The sequence below is a fragment of the Urocitellus parryii genome, chromosome 6 (assembly GCF_045843805.1).
Source record: "Urocitellus parryii isolate mUroPar1 chromosome 6, mUroPar1.hap1, whole genome shotgun sequence".
Lineage (NCBI taxonomy): Eukaryota > Metazoa > Chordata > Mammalia > Rodentia > Sciuridae > Urocitellus > Urocitellus parryii.
Window position 1 is genome coordinate 25,737,736 of NC_135536.1, and position 24,625 is coordinate 25,762,360.

The 24,625-nt window shown below is 54.2% G+C and overlaps 1 protein-coding gene across 2 annotated transcripts in view; it reads right to left on the bottom strand.

The window, feature by feature from the left end:
• Window positions 1–964: 964 nt before the first annotated feature.
• Adck1 (aarF domain containing kinase 1) overlaps window positions 965–24,625 on the bottom strand; it is a 120,162-nt gene continuing 96,501 nt past the window's right edge. For both annotated transcript variants that reach the window (XM_026401301.2, XM_077799619.1), the window contains exons 7-11: window positions 21,329–21,445; window positions 10,348–10,497; window positions 8,654–8,851; window positions 3,947–4,140; window positions 965–2,654 (exon numbers count right to left, since the gene is read on the bottom strand). In XM_026401301.2, coding sequence (XP_026257086.1) covers window positions 2,483–2,654; window positions 3,947–4,140; window positions 8,654–8,851; window positions 10,348–10,497; window positions 21,329–21,445 — 831 coding nt within the window. In that variant the 3' untranslated portion in view covers window positions 965–2,482. The remainder of the gene's footprint in view (window positions 2,655–3,946; window positions 4,141–8,653; window positions 8,852–10,347; window positions 10,498–21,328; window positions 21,446–24,625) is intronic.

A 24,625-nucleotide genomic window follows, 5' to 3' on the forward strand; every position in this document is an offset into this window, starting at 1 on the left:
GGCCCTCCCGCCAGACTCATCAGGCATCGCGCCCCCAGACCAGGCCTGGGAATCGCCACTCTGGTTTCCTTCACCTGGCTGTTAGGACACTGCCAGTCACCAACGCCCCACTCAGACCCTGCTCATGCTTTACCCTCCCAGGCCACTCTCTATTCAGGTATCATTCCTGTCACATTTGCCTCTGCAAAGGGTCATTCCAAATCTCCCAACAGCCCTGCCCCCCAAGATTTGCCTGGGTGCCTCCTGGAGATAGTTTGTTTTCTGAGATGCCGTTAGACTCATTTTCAGAGCTCCCCAGCTGTGACAGAAGGGCCCCAGACAGACTGCAATGCAGGAACAGGCCACCTCTGATCCTGGGAGTGGACGACAAACGCTCAGGATTGAACCTGGCCACCAAGGCAGTGCCTCAGGCAGGAGGAGTACATGTGTGGCTTTTCAAATGCACAGATTTCAACATCCCTGAAAATAACCAGCTGTGCTGAGACTCTCCGTGTCTGCACGCTGCTGATGGTGCACCCGCTGTAAGCCAGGATATCTACGTGCTAGGCACAGATCTGGAAGGCACAACTCACACCCCCAAGACAGCTTAAGGAGCAAGGATAAGCTTTATCTGTAGAATTAAATATCAAAACTATATGGCTACAGGCAACTAGTAAACCTCTCTGATCCTTGGCTCCCACCACTGAGGGTAATGATGCTCCGTCTGAGAGCTGATGGGACAATTCAATGATGTAATGTATTTTCAGAGCCTGTCATGGCCTTTTGCACGCGGAGAGCACTCAACAGTCTGCTGCTCTACTGTTTTCAAGCTGTCCTGAACCTCTAACTCTCCTTGCCTCTCTGCTCTTCCCAGAGAAATGTGTGGGGTCTGGGCCCACCGGCCACATGAAGATGTTCTAGGTCCCAGTGCAGAGGAAGCCAACCACTAAAACAAAAGAGAAAAGCAAATGCCCATGACCTTGAACAGAAAGGACATTTCTATTTACTTCAGTGGCTATAAAAGATACCACAAAACAGAATATGCAGCACATCTTCGTGATTAATAACAGATCTTACAAATTATTCTCATAGGCCCCTGGGTCCATCCAACTGGTCACTAAGAACAATCAATTCTTTTAGGAAATAAAAGGATTGCAGTCATCTCTGATCACTAGAAAATCTGCTGATTGTCTTATAAATAAAGGGAATAGAAAAATGAGACTCGAGCTCAGGGATTTCCACCCCTGTGATTGGGTGAAAATCAGAGAGACCCAGATACAATCGGCATCTGTGCACATGGGTGCTCAAGGAGTGGGGACCTGCCAGATCTGAGGTCTCGGGGACCTGGAGACCATGTGGCCACAGGAGTTAGAGCAGGGGTGTCCCAAACAGAGGAGCAGATGATGGAGCTGGGGGGAGGTGCAGGTGACAGGTAGAAACAATTCAACAGGTGCCTGGGAGTTTCGGAGGGGAAGCCCAGCCAGGGACCCGGTGTTCAGGAACAGGACCAGAGTCTTCAGAAGGACTGGGAAGACCAGGTGCAAGCGTACCCCTGAAGCTGGGGTCACCAAAAGAGAAACAGAGGGTAAGACAGGTGGCCCAGGTCAAGGGAATGAGGTGAGAACCCACAGAAAACAGCCTGAGGCTTCTGCCGAGCTCTGAGCTGCTGACCTCCTCCAATCAAGGCCTCAGAGACTTGGATGGAAGGAGAAGCCGCCAAGAAGCAGGAAGTGGGAAGTGGCCCCAGAGAGGAAAAGGCTTCTTCCAGCTTGGAAGGATCGCAAGGGAGGATGCCAGGCAGAAGACCCTCTTGGCACTAGGCGTTCAAGTCCACTACTGGCCAGTGTGGAATAAAAATGCCACCAACCAAACTCTGACTTCATCTCCCAGGTCTTCCTAGAGCTGCTCTAAGTGGTGTGGCAAGGGCCAGGGACACAGTCTGAACGGGCATGTGGCCAAGGCAGGGGGGGAACCAGTGAGTCAGGACAGACAACCCTGCAAACTTGAGAGGGATTTACTGAAACATGATACATACATAAAACACCAACAGGGTCACCGTGGCAGCAGTGACACACTCAGATGGCACCTCTGGGGAGTGACATGGCAAGGAGAGGAAGCCTGTTCTCCCTCAGGGTCAGGGACCATGCTCACCTCTGACAAAATCAAACTTCCTATGAGTTAAATGTGCTCTCCGTGCACGTGTGGTCCATCCTGAAAACAGAATGGGTGACCAGAAATGGAGGTGGCGTCCAGCCAGTGGCCACACAGCAGTGGGAAGTAGGCTACTGCATCTTCTCCCTGGGGAAGGACAGAAACCTCGTCCACGGTACCTGAGACAAGTGTGGGCACAGGGATTCCAAAGGTGAAGCATGATGGTGCCACAGGCCATGAGGGACCCCGGGACTCCTGACCACTATGGGGCAGAGAAGGTGGGTGGAGTCAGGGAACGCAGGAAAGACAGGAGTGGAAATCCACCACGAAGGGGCAGGAGTTAAGGAGTAGCTCAAAGTGAAACAGGAAAGAGCCAGCAAAGCAGGGCCGAGACCCAGCCGGGCAGCCTCAGCCCCTTCACACGCAGCAGGAGTTCGTGAAGGCTGATCTGCCACAAGTTCAAGGCCTCGCTGAGAGAGATCTGGGTCCTTCTGAAGAACGAACAGGCATTCTTCTTGTTGTGCCTGGAGGAAGGGCAAGAAAGGAGAGATAAGCGGTCAGGACACTGGCTCAGTACAACTGAGAAAAACAAGAGATGGTGGCTTTGGCCAACGCACCAGCCCCTGCCCCTGGGGACTACTCTTGGTGACCTGATCATGCCACTGCCTGACCACAGGGTCAGAGGACCTCAAACACGCCAAAGCAGTTTTTCAAATAAGTGGGGTAAGGAAAAGCAGCTGTTTCACAGGGCGTCAGAGGTCAGAGAGGCTCACTGGGTGGAATATTCCAAAACTTCTTTTCCCAAAAGTATAGTAAATATATGCCAACCCAGAATTCCCCAAGCTCAAATATACTGAAAGCTTTTCCAAACTTGCTCAGGACAAGAGTCACTTGAAAACCTGGTCATGTCCAGGGAGGCTGAGGCCATTACACATTAGCCCAGCTCCATCCCTTCTGTACCAACAAAGGACACAATAAAAATTGGTGTTTACGACGATGACCTATTCAAGACCTGACTTCCCAAGCCCTCAGAGGAAGAATAAATCATGGCCAGCTCTTTCAGTGTGCGGTATATTTTGCTGTGATCTAATTTGATATCTGATAGAAGGTACATGATATATGTGGTCAAATCCGAGTAGTTTCCCAGAAAGACCCATTTCCTGCCCAGGAGAGATGGGCTAGGAGTGGACCCCAAGCCAGTGAGAACATTCCACGAGGGCACGTTCCTTCCAAGGTATTCCACCCCACCCCACGGGAGGCCAGAGTCCTTGTTCCTCTGGAATGAGCTCCCTGAGAAAGCACCTTCCCTTCCTCACCAGCACCCCAAAGGCACTGAGACAACCAAAAGGCCTGAAATTCCAAGACAGCCTGCTGGCCAGCCACTCTGCAGGAAAAAGAGCCACTGGCCTACCTGCTGGGCCAATCACAGACAGCCAAGTCCCAAGACCAGTTAGAGATTGGGTCACACCAGGGCTTCCTGACCCCAAGCCCAGGGACACCTGCAAAGGGCTGAGACTCCCCCAAACCTTTCAAACTTCAGTGTGGGCAAGAATCATCTAGAAGCTGGATTGGGAAGATGACATCCTAGAATCCACCCTTTCACATATACAAGTGACTCTCTGGGAGACCCAAAGACACAGACCCAGGGCACCTGCCAGTTCACCAGAGCTGTTTTCTAACCTCAGCTCCCCTGGCATGGAGAAGTGGAGATTGGGAAATGCAGATGGCGCCCATGGACTGTGGGAATAGCAGAGGCAAGCAGGAGCCCTGGGCAGGCTGGGAGCTGAGAGGGGACCAGAACAGGGCCCATACTCACTTGGCTAGCGCCCGGACACAGCACCGTGACATGTTGAGGAAGGAGCTGGCAGAGGCGCGGGTGCCCAGGGTGGCCTCAATGCTGCGCAGCAGGTCATTGGTCTTGAAGATGAGCAGCATCTGGCGCGGCACGTGGTTGAGGAGCTGGCTGATCTGGGGGAGGTAGGTGGCGGCGTTGTTGCGGATCTCTAAGTCCTGGGGCAGCAACAGGGAGACAGAAGTGGATGGTCAGAGGGGAAGTGGAGCCTGGGTGGCAAAAGTCTGGGCAGTCTGTGACCAGAGGGGCTTCAAGGAAGCTCCAGGCAGAAGCTTCCAGCACAGCCCTCCTGACACCACTAAGAACACTCCTCAAAGAGAAGCCCCACAGCTCCACAGCCTGACCACAGAGACCAGAGGCCCAGCCCAGCCCCTAGACAAGCACAAATGCAGCTCAGGAGCACACTCGGAAGAGCCAGGGGACTCTCCAAGGCTCTGCCATCCATTTCAGGGCAGGCCAACAAGAAGCCCTGAAAGTCAAGCCATGTCCCCCGCGAGCCAAGCACAGGTTGACCTAGCCCATAGGTCTGAGCTCCTGACTCCAACCCAGCACCCAAGTCCTGCCCCATAATCTGCACCCCACCAGATCCACCCACCAGCCACGTCCCCCTGTGGGTCACTGTGTCCTGCACTGCAGCCAGTCTCATCCCACAATTGCCCAGAGTAGGGTCCAGGGCCATCCCACGGCCCTCACCATCGGGTGTTTAAGTTGGGACCCGGCGTCCCTCCTTTCCCTGTCACTGAGCTCTACAAAGGCGTAGGTGAGTAACCGCCTACAATCCTGGGCATGACAGCATGGCTCTGGCCCTTCAGTAGTCTCTAGGAAAATGGGGACCACCATGGAAAGGCCAGGAACTCTGAAAATGTCACATACATTAATTTATTTAACCCTGATAACAAGTCTATCAGGTTGAATGTATTATCTCCATTAAAGGCGAGGACACGGAGCTGGGGATGGAGCTCAGGGATGGAGCCCTTGCCTAGCATATGCAAGGCCCTGGATTCCATCCCCTTGCAAAATAAATGGAAAGCAGGCAGGAAGAAACAGAGGCACTGAGAAGTCAAGGGACCTTCCCAGGGTGCAGAGCGGGTAAGTGGTGGGTCAGGATCCCACCAGCAGCCTGAGCCCACGCCCTCCCCGTCTGGCCATGCTCCCTGCCCACCTCGCTGTAGGACTGCAGGCCTTCAAGCAGTCCTGGATCTCCTTCCACTCAGGGTCCTCACCCCAAAACAGGACATGCTACTACCCTCTGTGTGGGATGGAATGGGAGAGGCAAGTGACCCAGCTGCATGGAGAGGGTCATCAGAGACAAGGCACAGAGAAGCACTTGGTGCCACTGAGTCCTAACAACAGCCCAGCAGTTCTGCCAAAAGCCCTTTCCCCCACTGCTTTCCGCAGCTGAGACAGTCCCGGTGCCTTCAGAAGCCTGACAACACTGCTGATCATCACGTCGCTGAGCTAGCACATTGGGACATCTCCACGGCAGCCAGACACCAAGAGGCTGGGCACTGCATAGCTGCAGGTGGCCCTGCCTGAGTGCTAAGTCCAGACCAAGGCCTGGCTCCCCAATGGGACTACAGCACCACTCACCCGAGGGTGCCTCCCAGGGGTAGATCTCAGAGCAGTAGAGCCTGCCGGCGTAGGCACCCACAGCTTAATGGTGGGTGTCTGGAATAGACCTAGTTGGGTGCCTACCGAGCAGCCATTCCCCCACTGTCCTTTGTTAAAAAAAAAAAACAAAACAATTTTGTTCATTTGGGTCCTGTTCTTCTGGGGCTCAGAGCCCTTTGCTAGCCCTGGGGGTGAGGCTCTCAGCCAAAGCTGGCTCTGAGTACTCATTCCCTCACATGACACAATGTTGGCCAAAGAGACACAGGACAAGTCAGCTGGGGGACTTCTAGGAAAGGGTCTCTTGCCCTTCAGAAATGACACCTGAGAGGAAACAGCCCCTGGTTCCTGCCTGTGGCCACCACTGAATAAAGATGTGAAGCTTGGAACTGCCCCGGCCATCTTGGAATCATGGGAGAAATGCCCAGAGAATCAACAGGGATGGAGCCCAGAGCCCCCAGGCTGTTGATGTGCTGAGTTAACTAACCTGGACCTGCCTCTCTCCAGGCTTTTTGTGAGGAAGAGAGCAAGTTCCTCATTGTTGTTTAGGCTACATTTTGTTGGGGAAAACATCCTCCCTGATCCAATGCTGGGGGTTCCCTTAATTCTGAATGACAGCAGGTTTCAGAAAGAGCCTGGAGATCTCAGAGGCAAGGTTGGGCTGGTCTGACCCGGCTCAGTTCGCCCTCAGTCTGTCTGGGTTCATGTCCAAATGAGCAGTTAGAGTCAGGGTCTCCAGAACCTACACGAACGCTTGTCTGCTAGATCTAGACTGCAGGGACCTTATAAAAAGATGTGCAAGACAAGGCCCCTCCCTGTCATTAGACAGCGAAGATGGACAGACGGGACTACTCTGCAAGGGACAGTGAGCCACTTGCCCCAGAGTGATTCAAGTATGGATGGGTGACTTTCTATGAAGAGGGTAAGGAAAGGCTTCCTGGAGGTTTGGCTTCTTCAAAGCATTGGCTTTTTAACTGGTCTTCATGAAGTCATAAGAATTTAAGCACAAAATTCCATCTTAGATAATGAGTATGCATGTCCTCCACTGCATACCTACCATGGGCCAGAAGACCTCATTCAGCTCTGTGGCTTTAAGTATCATCTACAGGCTAAAGACTCACAAATGGATAGCCCAACAGGACCTCTTCATTGAGCTGTGGTCTTCACTTCCCAGGACATCCCTATCTGCTCGAGAGAACCAGTGCCTAGTCCTGCCCCAAACATGCCCTTTCCAAAGTTTCCCCTGCTTCTAGAAGCAGCAGCTGCTCCCCCCTTAGGACGCTGCAACCTTGATTCTGCTGCTCTCTCTCCTCCACCTCTGCCTCTAGTCTCCATCTTTGTTGCCACCAGCGTCGTCTGACCCCTCACCTCCACCTGGAGGCCTGGCCTGACCTCCTAACCAATGGCCCAGGGCTCATCTCACCCCACTTTAGAGACACTTAAAAGTAGCAGGTCTGAGCATCTGCTTCTGTTTAAAGCCCGTCCAAGGCTTTGCTTTATGCTGAGAATGAATCTGAACTTCCCTCTGTGGCTTATAAGGCCCATGGGATGCTCTTCCGGCCAGCACTCCAAACTCTTCCCATCCCACCAGCCTCCTCCCCACACTCTGAACCCTACCAAACTCTCCTACCCCTGGGCCTTAGTGTGCCACAAATGCTTCCTTCAATCTCTTCCTGGTGCTGCTGCCCTTCTTGCCCTCTGTGCCTTAGCTCCAACGTCCTTGTCAAGGTCGTCTCTGAGCACCCAACTCCCTTTGCAGATATGATCCTGCTTATTTCCTCCACGATGCCCATAACCTGCAATTATTTCTCTTACTTCTTTGTTCACTTGTTTACTGTCTGTCTCTCGCAACCAAAGTGGAAATTACACAAAAGGCCCATCTGCCCGTAGGTCACAGCCTCCTCAGTGCCGAGCCCAGGATCCGGCAAAAACAAATGCTTGTTGGATGAATGAACTTCAGGAACTGTTGGTAGGCGCCCTACATGCATGATTAGTAAATCAGAATCATCAGTCCTACTGTCCCTGTTTTACAAAAGGAGACTGTCTCTCTTCTGAGATGGACTATGGGGCACAGAAGAGCAGGTGGTCATCTTTGCCACCAACTTGCTGGAGAATGATGTCAACTTGGAGGAAAGTGCAGCCAAGAGATGAAGAGATGGACGCTTGGAGATATCATCTGCGACTCTGGATCCAGCCAATCCTAAAGCCACCTACCTACCACAAAGCAGCTTGCAGGGGGGGGCCCCTGAGGCTCAAAGGGGTGACAAGAACACCCCAGGTCATGACATCAGGAAAAGGAGGTGCCAGAACCTAAGCCCAGGCTTTCTGACATCATGATTGGTACCCTGTCCCCTGCAGTGAGCAGAGGCCTCAGCTGGAGTTCAAATCTGTCCATCACCGAGATACAGGCCAGCACGGATGGGCCTGGAAACTTACAGAAGGGACAGACAGAAGTCAATGCCAGGAGAGAAGAAGAGGCCTCCTTCCCTGGAGAGCTGCCAGGGGGCAGAGGTGGGCAGGAGAGTGGGGAGAAGGTGTTCCCAGGATCTGTCTCCGAGTCAGACCCATGTGACCCTGTCTAGGCCCATGGAGAAAGCAATGGATAAAGAAAACAAGAAAAAAAGAGTCTGCAGGTCAACAGGGTGAGCAGGGCCGCTTGAGTATCACACGGGAAAGCAAAGGGCCCTCCCGACCATGCAGCCTGGAAGGACAAGGACAGCAGAAGAGACTTAGGAAGGAGACAGTCCCCAAGGAGGCCCAGAGTCTTGGGGGAGAAGTTGGAGGAAGCCTAAAAATCTCATGTGAGCCAGTCAAAGCTAAAGCACAAGAGTGTGGGTATTGCAGCCACATGACCTTGTTTCTCCTCCAAGCTGATAAGGCCTGGGGCGGTAGGCAGTGAGATGTCTTCCCCCGACCCTCCTCCATACAGGGACACTGTCTCTTCCCCCTCCTGCTTCTCATCTAGCTCATTCTCCTCCCGACATATACACAAGCTCCCGGGGTCTTCCTCCCCAAGACCCTGGCTTAGAAGGGGAGGAAGGAGGGCCAGGAGGGGCCACCTACCTCGGAGGAAGTGACTGGCGCTTGGCTGATGCCCCTATTGACCGAGTCCCAGGACCGGGCTGTCAGCATGCAGGCAAACAAGGGGTAGAGATCCCCGGCCCCCAGGCGCTGGCTGTACTTCTTCACCCCCTCCATGTCCATCCAGATCAGAGACTGCCACAGGTGACAGTAGTCCAGGCGGAACTCCTCCGTGAGCACCTGTGGGGGGACAGTGGTGGTGGGACCTGAGTCTCCTCTCCCCACCAAAGTCCTAACCCCCTGGCTGGTGCTTGCCATGGCTCCCCATGAGGCCTGCTTCTCCCCTGAAGTCCGGCCATCCTTGAAGGCCCAAGTTTTTAAAGCTCCTCTAAGTTGACTATCCCGTATCTGAAATGCTTGGGCCGGGAAGTATTTTCGATTTTTGGATGCTTCCAGATTTTGGAATACTTGCATAGACATAGTATCTTGGGGAAGAGACCCAAATCCAAACTGAAAATTCCTTTATGTTTCACATGTACTTTATACACATAAGCCTAAAGGCAATTTTATAAAACATGCTTAGTAATTTTGTGCATGAAACAAAGGTCTCATGGCATGGAATTTTCTACTCAGTGTCATGGCACTTGAAAAGCTTGGAGTTTGAAAGCACTTTGGATTTCACATTAGGCAGGCTCAACCTGTATTTGGCAACACTTAGAATCACTCGGGAGTGGCAGAGATTGCTAATCCCCCGCCAAAACCTATCCTCTCCTCTTCTTCTCTGGGACAAGCTAGTTTCCCAACCTCCTTTGAAGCTAGATGTGGTCCTCCGCCTGACTGTGGGGATTCGGCAGAAGCTCTATGTCTCCAGAACTTTCCCATGCATGTACTCTGAGTCCTCTCCCCTGCAGCACCCTGTTGACTCTGCTGCTTCCAAAACTGCAATCAAACTTCTCTTGTGTCGGGGCCGTCATTAATTTCGGGACTCCTCGTGACCAAGGCTAACTTAACATGATGGACCCTACTTCATGAAGCCTTTCAGAGGAAGCCAAGATTCTGGGATGCAGCATCAGGGCCCCGGGGGCCACTGGGATAGAAGACCACTGCAGAAACTCCCCAGGACCATCCCCAAGGAATCAATCCAGGCCTGGAGACCCAGACGGGCAGTGAACTTCCCAAGCAGAAGCCCACGGTTCACCTAGACGCATCCCCTTCCAGGCTTCTTGTTACGGGGAGAACCAAGTCCTCATTGTCTAGGTCACATCTGCCTGGGGAAATGTCCTCTCTGACCTGATGCTGGGGGTTCCCTTAATTCTGGATGAGAGTAGCACTCTCCTGATCTTAGAGAGTGAAGTCTGCACCACCAGCTCCGTCAGCTCCGCGCCGCCCTTTCCACCACATCTTCCACCCTCCCTGGGGCTGAAGGTGGAGCTACCCTTCCCCAGAAGCCCTGGCTCCTGCACCTGGCAGTTCACTGCCCAGGCCTGCCGGGGCCTGCAGTCCCCTGGAGACAGAGTCACAGGCACAAGCACCTTTCTACCTACTCCTCACGACCCTCTGTAGAGGAGGTGTGACGGACCTCACAGAGCTCTCAGGACAGTGCATAAAATAACGGTTCCTGGGGGAGGGAGGCCCCCCACCCTGCTACCTTGACTCTCCGCTTCCCAGTTCTGTGACTGATGGGGAATGTCAGCCAGCTCTGGCCCCAGGCAGCTGGGTGGGAAGGCTTCTCCCACCTGGTAGAGACCGTGGTCCAGCAGGATGACCTCTGCCTTGCCGGTGTCCGGATGCTTCCGCACCAGCACGTTGCCCGGGTGGGGATCGCAGTGCACGAAGCCGTTGACAAAGATCATCTCGCTGTACATCTTGCCCAGGTGGCAGGAGATCTGAAAGGGAAGGGAGGCACGTGGGAGTCCGGCTCCCTTCTCGCCCATCTCAGGGAGCTCCGCTCTGGTCCCTCAATCTGCTCATTTGAAGAGAGACCCAAAGGACTGGGTAGGCCTGAGTGGAGGTGCGGGAGGTCATGATTTGAGACGGTCTGGTTCTTGCATTGAAGACACAGCCACACTCTGATCCAATCCTACTTCACTCCTCCACCCATTAGAGCCACCTGGAGCTCAGAAATGCTGTGGACGGTACCGGCATGGTATTGAGCACCAGTGTTTTTCTTAAAGTCCCCAAGGTGATTTCCAAGTATGGTCATGGAGGAGAGGGGCTGCTTCTACTTTGTCCAGGGCTGTCATGCTCCACCCCCACATGGCCCGCCACCCTCCTGCTCCCTCATCAGCCCCTCTTGCTTCCCTCCCCAAAGCTGAGAAGGGGTGAGAAGCTGGGCTGGGAGAGCTCGCCCACCCACCGTCCCTTTGCCAAAGAACAGGGCTGGGGGCCGAGGATCAGGAACAGATGACTCGGCACCCCATTTGGGGGCTGCCCCATTGGTGCTGGGCCGGTCCCAGACAGACCCAGTGTCCAGGCCTCTCCCCGCTGCCCTCCCTCCCCAGTGCTAATCTGATTTATGATGTCTGCACAGAAGAAATGACACTGGAGAGGCCATTTAAATCATCCTGTCACTGGTGCTCTCCCTGCAGAGGCAGGCTCTTATCTCTACTCCCGTTTTTATTAAAGCTAAAAGCCTCTTTGCAGCTAGGGAATGGTTGCTGAATAGAGTCAGACCCGGGCCCCGAGATGTCTTGTGGACAGGTTTCCAGGGGAGAAAGACTTGCTCCAGCAGAGAGCTGGCACCCCAGGACACCAGCTGCCCTTGGCATTCCACTCAGCCTCAGATGGACCCCATGGTCATCAACAAACATATCCCAACTAGAGAAGAGGAGCGAGGGCTCATGAGTGGGGAGCACAGGAATAGGTTCTTTCCTCAACCTACAAAGTCCTGCACCACCAGGTCCAGCCTCCCTCCACGGTCTCACCTTGCACCACGTCAACACCGCAGTCCCATCCACGCTTCCTTTCTCCACTTATCCCTGTGCTTTTCTACCCCAGGGCTTTTGCACAAGCTATTACCACTTCCAGAAGCATTCCTGCCACCACCCCATCATCAGGTTCAGGCTTTCTCTCCCTGCCCACCTAGGTCAGCTTTGCCTCCCTGGGGAAACCTTTCCTAACCTCCCAGGCTAGAAGAGGTTCTCTTGCCATATACTCCTAGGTTGCTGTGATTTAGTTTCATGGTACCAGCAATTATCTGTGTGATTATTTGATTAATGACCACATAGCCCACCATCCTAAACTCCAAGACAGCAGGGAGGGGCTCTGTTTTGTTAAACAGCTTTATTATATGGAGGCATCATTTGCATACCATAAACTGGCTCTGTTATGTACGCACTTGCTTATAACAGCACCAAACATGTGACTGACTCTAAGGCCCTGCGTCCAAAGTAAGCGAGACCCTCACCTCTTCGTGGCTTTCTGAGATGCTGTGGTTCCCACCTTGAATGCTTATCCTCACCTCATTAATCTCCTCTGAAACCCAATCAATTACAAGGAGCACTACATTAACCGATCAAGAAAAAGATCAAGAAAAATCCGTACTTTAGGAACAATAGCCAACATAGCCAACGTCCTTATTCAGAGCCCCAGGGGATGGGGCTAGAATCAGAATGAGACAGGGAGGTTCACTCAGCCACGGCCACAGCTGACAAGAGCAGAGCCAGGACTCAATCCCACCGCCTTCTAGAAAGCCCACACCTCCTGTGTGGCCCACACCTACTTCTGCACTTCTCAACTGAGCTCTGGGATCTTCAACAAGTTGCTGATACGCTCAGCTTCAGTAAAATGGAAATAGCAATAGTGCTATCTGGAGGCAAAGGAGATGTCACAGCGCCTGTGACCTAGCGACCTCTCCCAGTTGCCTCTGTGATTGCTGCTACTGGTGCCTCAGAGCGCTCCTGGAGGCAGGTGGACCTGGTTTCATGACACCTTTGAAGAGAGGAAGATGTTCAAGACCCTGCCCTATTGCCACGCCAGCTCTCCGGCTGGCCTTTTCCTTGGGAGCAAGGGACACCCTAGGACCTGGTGTCCATTCACACCAGCAGAACTCTGCCTTAGGTCAGGTTCCCAGACAGGCTGAGATGCCAGGGGTCCCAGGGCCACCATTCTCTGTTTCCCAGGAGAAGGACCTCAGTCAGCACGTCCCCATCTCTGTGCCACCAAGAACCCCTATTGTTGGGCTGCTTGGAGCTTCTGCCGCCAGGCTTCCAGAAGCCACACTGTATCTGCCAAACCGACTGCATTTATTAAGTAATCATTCATTTTTATTTGTCAAGGACGCATAGAAAGGTCCAATCGGGGCCCCGATCGGTCCAAGATAAGCAGCGCCACCAGACTGAGCTGACGGAATTTCAGCCAAAAAGCAGAGAAATGACATTTCATTTAGTCTGGGCAGACCTGTCACTAGGAGATGTATGATATCCCTTAAGCCTTCTAAAATATTGCTAATCGCTCTGGGCCCCTTATTACTACACTGAAAGATGGCCCCTGGGGCTGTGGGGAGGGGGGGGGGCTGTCCACGAGGACTGGGCCACCGCGGCTGCTGGATAAGGGGACACTGCCATTGCACTACCTCAGACACACAAGCGCAGCCCCCAGAGCGGCCCTGCCCATATCAATACACCCATCCAGCTGCCTCCTTGGTGTCTTCCCCTATGCGGGTCCACTGGTGGTGGTCATTTTAACCAGACGTCACCAAGGACAGACAGATGTGAAAGGCAGAAAGGGGCAGGGACTAGCCTAAGCCAACAGCTGGACCCTGGAGCCATCTTGGTTCTGCCACTTGGGGCGTGGGTGGCCTGGGGCAGGAGTCACCTCCCTTCTCAGTCTGGGTCTAAGTTCTCTTAGCAGTTCAGTGGGACTTAGGCCATCTGCTCTACTTCCTTAAAGAGTGACCTTGAGATTCAAGGTCAAATGTGGCTGGGCAGGGGGTGTTTTTAGTGCTGTAGCTTCTTATTTTAAACTTGGAAAAAATACCCAGTATCACGGTCAAAGGGTAACTGTGAAGTTAAAAACACAGCTCAGACAAACAGACAATGAACATGCATCAAAGATTGGAAGAGTCATTAATAAGGGAGCCTGAGAGATGGTACAGTCGGTTCAAAAAGAATTTTGAGGAAGCGGGTAACTAAGGGGATTTCAACAGGAGCAAGAGATTAAGATTCCTGGATGAAATACAAACTGGTTATTGTCCTATGGGGCATTAAAAAACCAACCTTTGGGGTTATCTTTTCTACTGGACAGAAATTATTTGCATGTCTCCTGGATAAGGTCTATACAGTGATGGACGACCACAGTCTGAGCCCTTAATGAACTGTCAATAACAAAGTCAAACAAAAGTACATGTCCCTGGATGTTAAAAAATCCTCAAGGGGCTGGCTGAACGAGGCCCAAGAATGACTTTGAAAAGGCCACACCACACTCTCTGGGCCTCAGCTCGCTCTCAGTCTGGGTTGATTTTTCTTAACATCGTTTTAAAGTTGTGCTATATAGTCTTTGGGGGAATCCATTTCTCCAGAGAAGAGCAACCGGCACCCTCCGACTCCCAGAGGCACTGAGGGCCCCAGGGGAAACCTGAAGCCCTTCCTGGACAGCTGCCCTCCCTCCCACCGCTCCCATGGACTTCAGCCAAGGCTCCGCCTAAGAACAGATGATGGAGTCCCTAATAAGGCCTTGGCCCCAGGACGGCGGCACCTAAGGACAGAGAGCAACACCCTTCCAGCACGGTGGCAGGTCTCAGGCTGTGCCAGGTACTTAATGTGGACCAAGCCAGCACTCCAGCCCTGTCCCCGGGAAACCAATGAAGTGAAACAAAAAAGAGGAAGAGGCGAGGTGACTTATGCTGTCTGCATGTAGGAACACACCACCATGACCTCACAGGTGTGATCGCAAGGCACCCAAGGAAAAAATCAGAAGGAACGGGACCAAGGAGGGAGGTGAGAGGAGGAAGGAGGGGCAGGGGAGGTATCAGGGAATGAGTTGGAACAAACAAGGTTATGTGCGTTTGTCACAATGAACCCACTGTTATGTATAATTATGACACTTAATGAAAACACTAAAAATTTTAAAAAAAAAAAGCCGAATGTAGCGGTGCACACCTGAAATTCTATCGGCTTGGGAGGCTGAGGCCGGAGGATCAGAACTCACGGCAACTCCATGAGACCCTATCTCTAATAAAATATTTTTAAAAAGGTCTGGGATGAGGCTCAGCAGTTTCAATTCCCAGTACTAAAAAAAAAGAAAAAAAAAAGAAAAGAAAGCACTTGGTCACTTTCTCAACAGTTTGTGATGCTGGGATCCAGACCCTGGTGACCGGATGCCATATAACAGGTGCTCCATGGTCAGGCTATCTGGCCTCTCCACTCAGTCCCGAAGATTGCTGAAGGTCCTCCCCGCAGCCGTCCAGTAAAGGTGAACCATGAGGAGAAAAGAATCTTCCTGGGCAATCCTGGACAGGTGGCGACTACAACCACACCGTACAGCGCCACGTAGGAAAAAAGTCACCAGGAAGTCTTTCAATTGTTCCTTGCAAAAAGGCTGCCACTCACAAGTGATTTCAGTAATTATGCAACGCCTTTATGCTCTCACAGTGGGGAAGGAGGGGAAACCGGGACTCTAAAAAAAGGCTGAGTAAAGAATTAATTTAGTAAATAATATTTAAATCAAGGAGTTATTTTTGGATTTTCCTCAAAACTTGAATTGGCTGAAAATACTTTAATTATTTTATAATTGCATGAATTAATTTATTCCCACCCCCAAGGGAAAGTCTATTTATGTTCCTGGGGGGCGTCTCAGAAGCAAGGCCAAGATCTCGGAGAGAAGCCGCAGGTTGGTGCTGCAGGGTGTGAGCAATCACACAAGCCGCCCAATGTCAAGGGTAATGGGGTTCATCATTCAGACTTTCCCTGCCCGTCCCCCAGTTCTGCCCAGGCCTCTAGTCACAGACCAGATCACTGCAAAAGCTCCAAACACAAAGGTGCTGGAAGCCACCTGGCCACATGCAGTGTTGGGAGACGTCATGAGGAGGGAGGCAGAGGTGCCAGGCTAGTCACAGCAACTGAGGAAGTGGCTCGGACTGTGGCACTTCTAGGCACCTTTGCAAAAATTCCTCTGGGTCAGGCCTTTCTCTGGAGAGCCAGGGCATGGGCAGCTGCCACAGGCCAAGAAAGCCTGCTTGGGTCTCCAGCCAGAGACACTCAGGTCACCCAGACAGCGGGAAGTGGGTCCCAGCGGCCACGGCTACTGGACACCACAGGAAAAGGGTCAGAAAGCTGCGGGCACCTGGCCTCTCCTGCCTTGGGCAACCCTCACTCCAAAGAAAGAGCTTCACATCCTTCCACCTGGCCTGGGTCAATCGGAAAATGGGGAAGGGGCTCTTCCCTACCTGTTGCCCCAACTCTTTGGTAGACACTGTGCTAGGAGCGCCACGGAGGGTTGAAATGCCAACGCCAGTTCCCGGGGCTCCCAGCATGGACGCAGGGCTCGGCCACACACCGAGAGCCTGGCGCTTCAGCCATCAGACAACCCTCTGGGTCCCTCTCTAAATCCCACCTGCAAAAGGGTAGTTTCCCCCAGGGGACACGGCTAACAAGTGGCAGAGTCCAGGAAGGTCGACTCCAGGTGTCAGTGACTTCTCCTGACCCCTCTGCTGGGAAGAGAGAAAACTTCAGGAGCCCACCTTGAGCACCCGGGCCCCTCTAGTTCCATACACTTCCAAGAAGTGATGGGGAGAGGGTGACAGAAGGTGTCGCCTTTCTAGTGACGTCAGCAGACAGGGTCAGTAGACAGGGTGTTCGTGCATCTGCAGGTACCAGAGGGCCAGGAAGGCCCAGCAGCTGGGAGTGAGCTGAGCTGGAACGTGATCCTCCCATTCACTGTGGGGATCAGAGGCAGGAACCCTGGCGTGGCTTTTGGAGGGGGCACCAGAGGCCTCATGCTCCACTCCAGGTCCACATACCTGCAGATTCCAGAGGCTGGTGAACAGGGAAGGAGCAAAGGAGATTCTGGAGGAGAACTTGCCTCTGTGAACGGGACCCTCATGCATTGTGAATTACAGATGACTTTCAAAATAGAGCCTCACGGCTTGCAAAGTTCACACAGCAGTGTCGAGAAGTGTCGTTATCCCTTCAACTGTGAAGATGAGCAGGCTCAGACTACAAGTGAGCCACCCCAGGGCACCTGGCCGAGGAATGGCAGAGCCAGACGCAACCCCGGATGTCCTGACTCTGAAACCCTCTCTGCTTCCTACCCAGCACCTCTGTGAAGCCCCCCTGCTCTGCCACACTCTGTCCACACCTCTATTATAGCACCGATGGGCAGCTGCACATAGTAGGTGCTTAATAAGACATGCGCCGAAACCTTCACTGCTCCAAGAGGGACATGGAATGGACTTTAAAACTATGGGAGGGGGCTGGGGTGGTGGCTCAGCGGTAGAGCGCTTGTCTGGCATGTGTGAGGCCCTGGGTTCGATCCTCAGCAGCACACGTAAGTAAATAAATAAAACAAAGGTCCATCGAACTAAAAGAAAGAAAGAAAAAAAAAAACTATGGGAAGAAAGCAGCAGCAGGGTTTCTGGTTAAACGTGGCGGAGTGAACCCAAGCCATTACCCCAGGCCCTCGCCAACCCCTCTAAGATGACTAAAGGAAAACGAGGGTGAAATCCCATTCCCACATAAAAAGTGGAAGGACCAAGAAGAGCCAAAGAGATGAGATGAGCCAAGCTGCGTTGGCCTCAGGGGTGGCCAGCCACCTTGGGAGGACTCAGCCAGCCAGAAGGCATGGCCCCCCAAGCTGGCCACGGGACACTCCACGTTCACCACCTCAGAGCCCCGGGGAGGCTCGGGTCCCCCAGCAATTCTGAACATGGGGCTTTGGGGTTCTGGAGAAGGATTAGTTAAATGACTAAACATCTCAGCTAAGTCCCCAGGTCCCCTTCCATCCCTGACAGAGGGGAACAGACAGCCGCTCAGGGGCACCCAACACACAGGAGTGCCATCCTGAGAACAGGGGAGTGAGTCCGAGACCATGGTGACAGCAAGGAGCCCCTGGACCTCCTTCCCAGCCAGCTCCCAAACCCCAGGGACAGCCCCCTCCCGCCAGCGTCTGCCCACCGGGCCCATCCTCCGTCCCTGCTGCCCCTCTGTTCCCGGCTCTGTCACCTTTCTCTTGGCTAATTTCATGCCAATTAAATTGGGCCTCGGCCCAGGCAGGGTCTTAAACACACATTCACTGAAATCCAATTAACCTTCGATAAAGGTTCCGCAATCAATAGTCCTTCTGGGGCTCGAGTAGGCTCCATCCAGCCTGCAAAACGGGCTCCGCACGCCCTTTACTTTTAATGAGATCAATGACAGTGGCTGTCGCCAGCTCTCTAAGTGACTGGCAAATATGATCACCGGGTCGGGCCCTCCGTGATATCTGCTTCTGGGCAGAGACACAAACAAATGAGGGCCATGCAGGCTGCTGGCTCCCAGGGCCCTACTCCCCAGCAGGTGAGTACCCTGGGTGGGCCGTCTCCCGCCTGGAGGTAGGAAGCGGAGCTTGGGGCAGGAGCCTCTGGCTTCCTGCCGGGTGGGGTCCTGAGCTGCAGTGAGGGTCTGAACCACACAGAGGGTCTGTTAAATGCAGATCGTGCCCCCTTTTGCCACCTGCCCAGCAGATCCTGATTCACAAGGCTGGGGAGGTGCCCAGGAGTCAGCATGGCTAAGTATGCTCTCAGGTGATTCTGAAAGAGATGGCTCCTGAACCCCTGTCAGCACCCCCAGAGCTGAAGAATCCCTGTTGGGTAAAATGTTCAAGTAGAAGGGACCCTTGGTTGGAATCCAGCTAGTCAAACACCCTCAGTAAGAAAACTGACGACCCCAGCCACTCCAGAGGCAGGAGGATCATGAGTTCAAGACCAGGCTGGGTGACACAGTGAGACCCCCCTATTAAAACAGAAAGGAAAGGACAGCGATCCCTGAGGACCAGAGAGGACAGGTGACTTGCCCACGTCCACACAGCCAGCCACTGGTAGGGCTGGAGCTTGAACCTATGTCTTTGGCCTCCCAACCTGGTGCGTCCCCGAGTCCATCGGGACCGGCTAGTCAGCCCAGGGTTCAGGTCCTCACAGGGGTGCCGACTGCAGTGGGGCTGACTCAACCAGTGGGTGCAGGCTCTGGGGCCATCGAGAGGGGTCCCTTCCAGAACCACCTTCCAGCACAGGCACCAGTTTACAGCAGCCAGGACGCCACGACCCCAGGATCTGGAGTAGGATTTTTGCACCCTGCCACTTCTATCTGTCCCTTGCACTTCCTTCCCCAGGAACACAGCCAGGGCGTCCTCTGGAGGGTGGTCACCCCAGGACTGGCATCCGCGCGTCCAGAGGCCCACTTGAAACTTCAAGGCACCTAGAGCCTTCCACCCTGCGAGGCCCGGGCCTTCCCTGCTGGCTGGTGAGATGCACGATAGATTCGTTTTTGCAGAGTGAAGCCTGTCCCTGGGCTGCTCCTACCACCCTGGTGTCAGGGACAGCTTGCAGAGCACCTGGCCCACACCCACTGCCCGGCCCAAGGCTTCTGAGGAGGGAAGTATTTGAGGACATCATCTCAGCGCATCAAAGAGCCTCCCAGCCACCAAACCCCAGGGCCCCAGGGCAGGGCCGTGTTGTGAAGACAGAGCCAGAGGTCAGCAGGACAGAAGAGAGAACTCAGAGAAGGTTCCCACCTGACTGGTGACCAAGAGGCCAGACCCCAAAACTGCGTGATGCCACTGACATGAAGTTCAGGAGGTGAAAGCAGCCACAGTGACAGAGGTCACTGCAGCGGCAGCTTTGGAGGGGGTGAGGGTGTGACTGGGACGGATCAGGAGGGCGCTTCCAGGGAGCTAGAAATGGTGGACACCTTTATCTCCAAAAGCTTGCTGGGTGTGCGAAGTGTGAGGAGGAGATCTGTGACCTTGGGTAAGTCACCTTCCCCTCTGGGTCTCTGACACTTCACCTGCAAAATGGAAGCTGTCACCCACCCGCAGTCCACCACGTGGAGAGCAGCTAGGTGGCAGCTAGTAGGAAAGGGGGTAGAGGAAGACACAGTAGGGCCCAGGACAAGGGAAACAGCAGCCGTGGTCCAGCTGCCACCTGGGCGCTCACACCATGCCCCAGGCCCTGCGCCAGGCCCCACTTGCATCTCAGCTCCTACGGCCTCACAGCACCTCCTGGAGCTCAGCGCAGACAATGGGACACTATGAGACAGAGCCGTGGGCTGCTCAGAGCTTAGGGCCAGGGGCAAAGCCTGGCCAGTTGTCCAGTTCCCTGTGCAGTCACCAAGGTGGCCTCCACCCGGGAGGCTCCAGGCTCCCCTGCAGCCCAACAGAGATCTCTGGGAGGGGGACGGAGAAGGGAAGGGAGCCAGGACTCTGGAGTCTGTATGCCTGGGTCCCAATCCTGTTCTGCCCCTGCTAGCTGTGGGATGTGGGGCAAGGTGTTGAACCTCTCTGAATATCAGACTTCTCCCTCATCAAAGAGGTTCATAACACGCACCTGACAACACACCTGTAAGGAGACCAGATCCTGTGCCGCCTGCCTGGCACATACAGGTTGTTGATGACCAGGGTGCCTACACTGGGGGGCGGGCATTCCTCAGACGCTAAGGGTAGAAGGAGGTAAAGCAGGGCGAGGAGAGGTGGCTTCCCTCCTGGGTGCTAACGCCAGGTCCGTGCTCAGGTGTCCCTGCGGAACTCACGCAGTCCTCACAGCCCCTCCTTGAAGGCACGTTCCATCCCAGCCCCCACCTATCAAGGCTGCAAAGCCACCGGGAGGCCTGGGCAACCCCACACTCCCTGCCATCTCCCTGGCTCATCTGCTGAGCCAAGTGTGGCTTTCTCCTCTGGGCCATGTCACCACTGGGACCACATGCTCTTCTTCCTGTGTTGCCCGGTGGGGGGTGAATGGAGAAGACCATTGGCCTGATTGGGTCTGGTCCATTCCCCTCTTTCCTCCCACCCAGCGATGAGGTAGACGGTGTCCCCGCACTTGAGTCTCCAGGCCAAAACCCTTCAGTGACTCCCCAGGACCTCCAGAGCCACCCTCAAGCCCTTCACCACCTGCTCCCCGCCCAGCTTCGTCCCCCAACTGCAACCCTTAGGCTCCCAGCGTCCTGCTCACAGCCCCCCTGCTCCCTGAGGGAGGGCCGTGAGGGCTTGGCTGGTGTCCGGCTCCCACGTGAGGCTCTGGGGACTGGGTCTGGTCCCCTCTGAACCCCCACACCAGCACCTGCAGGAACTAGGAAGAGGATGAATGCTGTTGAAAGAGCATGGCCCCCTCCCGTAGAGGGACCCCAGGTGACCAGGAAGCAGAACACGGGGGACAGGCCCTGCCCACTAGCTGGCTGTCCCTGAGATCAGGGCACAGAGTGGGGACTCAGGGCCACCATCCCCCTGGCTCTGGAAAGCATTTGCAGTTGGTGGCTGAAGTCCTCGGCAGAAGGTGGGGAGGCAGAAGGGACAAGATCGTCATCAGGCCCCACAGAGGCAGGAGGGCCACGTCGCATTGATTTTACTCCATTATTTTTGGCTTGTGGGGCTAAATGGTGAGAAAGATGGGCAACGGCTGCAGCAGGCCCAGCACATCCCCGTGTCCCACCAGCAAAGCGGCTTGGGCCGAGGGCCTGGGGGAGCCTCCTGCCACATGGGACTTCCCAGACTCGCCAGGCCGCCCCGCCAAGCCCCGCCCCTGGACCTCACCTCGTTGACGTCGATCCGGTTCCGCTCCATGTAGTCGCGGTCGTTGACCTGCCCGCCCTCCACGAACTCCATCAGGAGGACCCGCTTGGTGGACAGCTCCCAGAAGATCCGGGGGACCTGGAACAGGAAAGGGAAGGCCAGGGCGTCAGGGGAGGCTGGGAGTCGCGCAGAGGACACAGGGACAGAGCCAGATGCTACTTCCCAGGCAGAAGAGCGGAATCTAGGAGAGGAGGCGGGTGGCCCTGGTCCTCAGGCGGGCAGAGACCCCTCCTGTTTGGGGGCCTCAGAATAGATGGCTTTCCTCAGTGTCCTCCAGTTAAAAGCCCAAACCAAAATTTTGACTTGGGAGAGAAATACAGGAAATGCTCACAGCGGCACGTCAATGTTAAAGGCTTGGGAGGCTGAGGCAGGAGGATCACGAGTTCACAGCCAGCCTCAGCAAAAGAGAGGCACCAAGCAACTCAGTGAGACTCTGTCTCTAAATAAAATATAAAATAGTGCTAGGGGTGTGGCTCAGTAGTCAAGTGTCCCTGAGTTCAATCCCTAGTACCCCCCCCAAAAAAAATTTCCCCCTCCCCAGCACCCTGCCAGGCCCAGCTAGGGTCCCCCCCATGATCCTAGGTCATCTCAGCATTTTCACCAGGTAAATTAATGTGCTACTTGTATTGAAAGAATGAATGAACTTACACCAGGTGATATATGTTGTTCCATGTGCCAGTTTCCGACAGAGCCCTGTGGCAGACAATGGTGGGCCTGAACCCATCACCTATTTCCAACCTTCCTCTTCCCAGAGATGAAAACTCAACACTTACCCTTCCTGCCTCATAATAGGTCTGGTCATGTGACACTGTTCTGGCATATCACACCAACTGGAAGTTGGCTTGGGAATTTGGGGAAGGTTTTTATTTTCTTAATTTTTTTTTGGTCCAGAAAAAAAAAAGGGATGTTTGTATGACATTACTCATCCCCTTCTTTGCCTGCCCTGGAAGTAAGTGCAATTCCTGGAGCTGCAACAGCCATCTTGCAATCATGAGAGAAAAATAAAATAAAATAAAAAATCCAAGAAAATCTTGAGATGCCAGCCCGGACACTGTCACAATACTAAAACAATATGAGCAGGCAATGGCGGCACGCCTTCTTGATATGGGAGGAAAACATATTTCTTTTGTTGAAGACACTGCTAATGGTGCCTTTAGCTCTCTAAGAGTGTATCTCCAACCCTTTCTGACTCTGAGAACACCTAAAAGCCCAAAGGGGAACAGATTTCCCCAGGAGTAGGCAAGAGGCCACCATGCACCAAGGGCTTCCACAGTGTCACGAGTGGGTGACCCCATCAGTACCACGCGGGCCAGGGAGATTCCTAACTGCTATGCTGCCCCACGGTTTTGGTGGCCTTGCTCCCTCTGACCACTAAAAACAACCAGGGCAGCCAATTCAAAGAGTTTGGAGAATAAGAGCCACCCAAGCTCATCGAGCAGGAGAGAGTGGCCCTCCACCTCCGACCTGCTTCCTGTCCCTGAGCTGCTGATCTCTGCGGGTCACTGACTGTCCCCCTTCTCCCTTGCTGGCAAGGTGCCAGCCGTCCATCTCGGTGATGGGCGCACACAGTGCAGCTGGTCGGAACCGCAGCTCCCACTGAAATCGAGGTGCCATCTCCAGCTCCGCCACTTCCCTGTGGGTTTTGCCGTTTGGGAACCCTGGGCCAGCAGGGCAGTCTGTGCCTCTCTGCTACTTGGAGCTTAACATTTAGATTTAGCACTTCTCAAAAAGTGACTTAAAAATGAGTAGCGTTTGCTGTGGTTTTGTTTGTGGCTTCCATATGAAAGGGCCGTTCCTCCGGGATAAGTTTCTCCCCACTGTCTGGAGACCTAAGCTTGGCCAGTGGGCCCTGGGGCTCTGGGGACAGGAGACCCCAGCAGGGCCTCCCGGGGCAACCTGAAGGGCTGCCCGGAGATGACCGCAGTGGAAAGAGCAGCAGGCGGCAGGTCCCCTGGGTTTGTCAATCCAAGGCGTGGGCGTGCTGAAGTTTCCCCTCCTACTCCTCACTCCCTCCACATGACCTGTCCACGTGCCCCTGGCTTCGTCTGCTCATGTCTAAAATCTGGAATATGGAACCTGGGAGAAGAAGGGGTTCCACCAGGAGGTCCAGGAGCTCCGCTGATGGACATAAGATAAAAACGCCTCCAAAATGCCAAACTGCTCCCAGCCAGCTAGGAAGGGGACTTGTCCCCGAATCTCCATGTGGGCAGAAGGGCCTGCGGTCACTACGCCTGACAGCCAGATCTCACCAGTCCCTGCCTCGGCCTCTGCCATCAAAGTGGGTGATCAGAGCTTCCGGGACCCTGGGGCCAAGGACTCTCTCCCAGCCACAGAGCAGGGGCCCCACCTGTGGGCTCCACCAGGTCCCACACTGAGGCCAATCCTGACCCCAAGAAAAGAGCAGGTTATGGAAATTTCTACCCCAGACCCTGGGCGGGCCTCAGCCCCACTCTCTGGCCTGACCTTGTGCTCCTACCCTGTTCCCATGCTTTGGCTCCTCTGGACCAGCACCTGTCACCAGGATCACGGTTTCCCATAACCGGAGCCGGTGAGCAGAGTCAGACCTGGATCCAGACGGCTGGGCTGAGCCCCGCTCTGCCTCCTGCAAGCTGCGAGACTCGGGGTGTGTTTTATCGCTTCTCTGGGTGCCAGCCTTCCCACCAGCAAAACGGCGGTGACAGCTCCAGCAGAAGCAACACCCCCACTCCCTACTCAGCCGAGCAGAGCGCTGGTGCTCAAAGTGGGACCAGCCACAGAGCAACCTCAGGACAAATGTCAGCTGCCCCATGACACCACACAGCGGTTCACTTGGGCTCTCATTCATACCAGGGCTGAGTCAATGCCACAGGCAGTTCCCGGTCATTCAGATCTTTCCCACAAAGTGTCCCCAAGGCAGAACAAAAGAGTGGCCTGACATTCGGGCTCGCGGCCAGGCTGCCTCCATTTAAAGACTGCTTCTGCTTCCGCTGGCAGCTGTGCAACCTTGGGCAAATGATTCTACCTCTCTGGGCCTCAGTTTCCCCAGGGATGAAATAGGGTTAGGAATGGCGCCTCCTCTGTGAAAGTGTCTACCGTGGCACATGCCTGTAAAAAATGCTAAGTGTCCCACCTTACACATCAGGAGTTGTTCATCTCTGGGTCTAGGAAGCCATCATGCTCCTCCAAAAGTGTGCACACCCTCTCAGAGTTCACCGGCCTCTGGAGAGTCCCAGGGTCCTTAAGGTGAGAAATCATGGAGTGGCCCTGCCATCAGTGGGC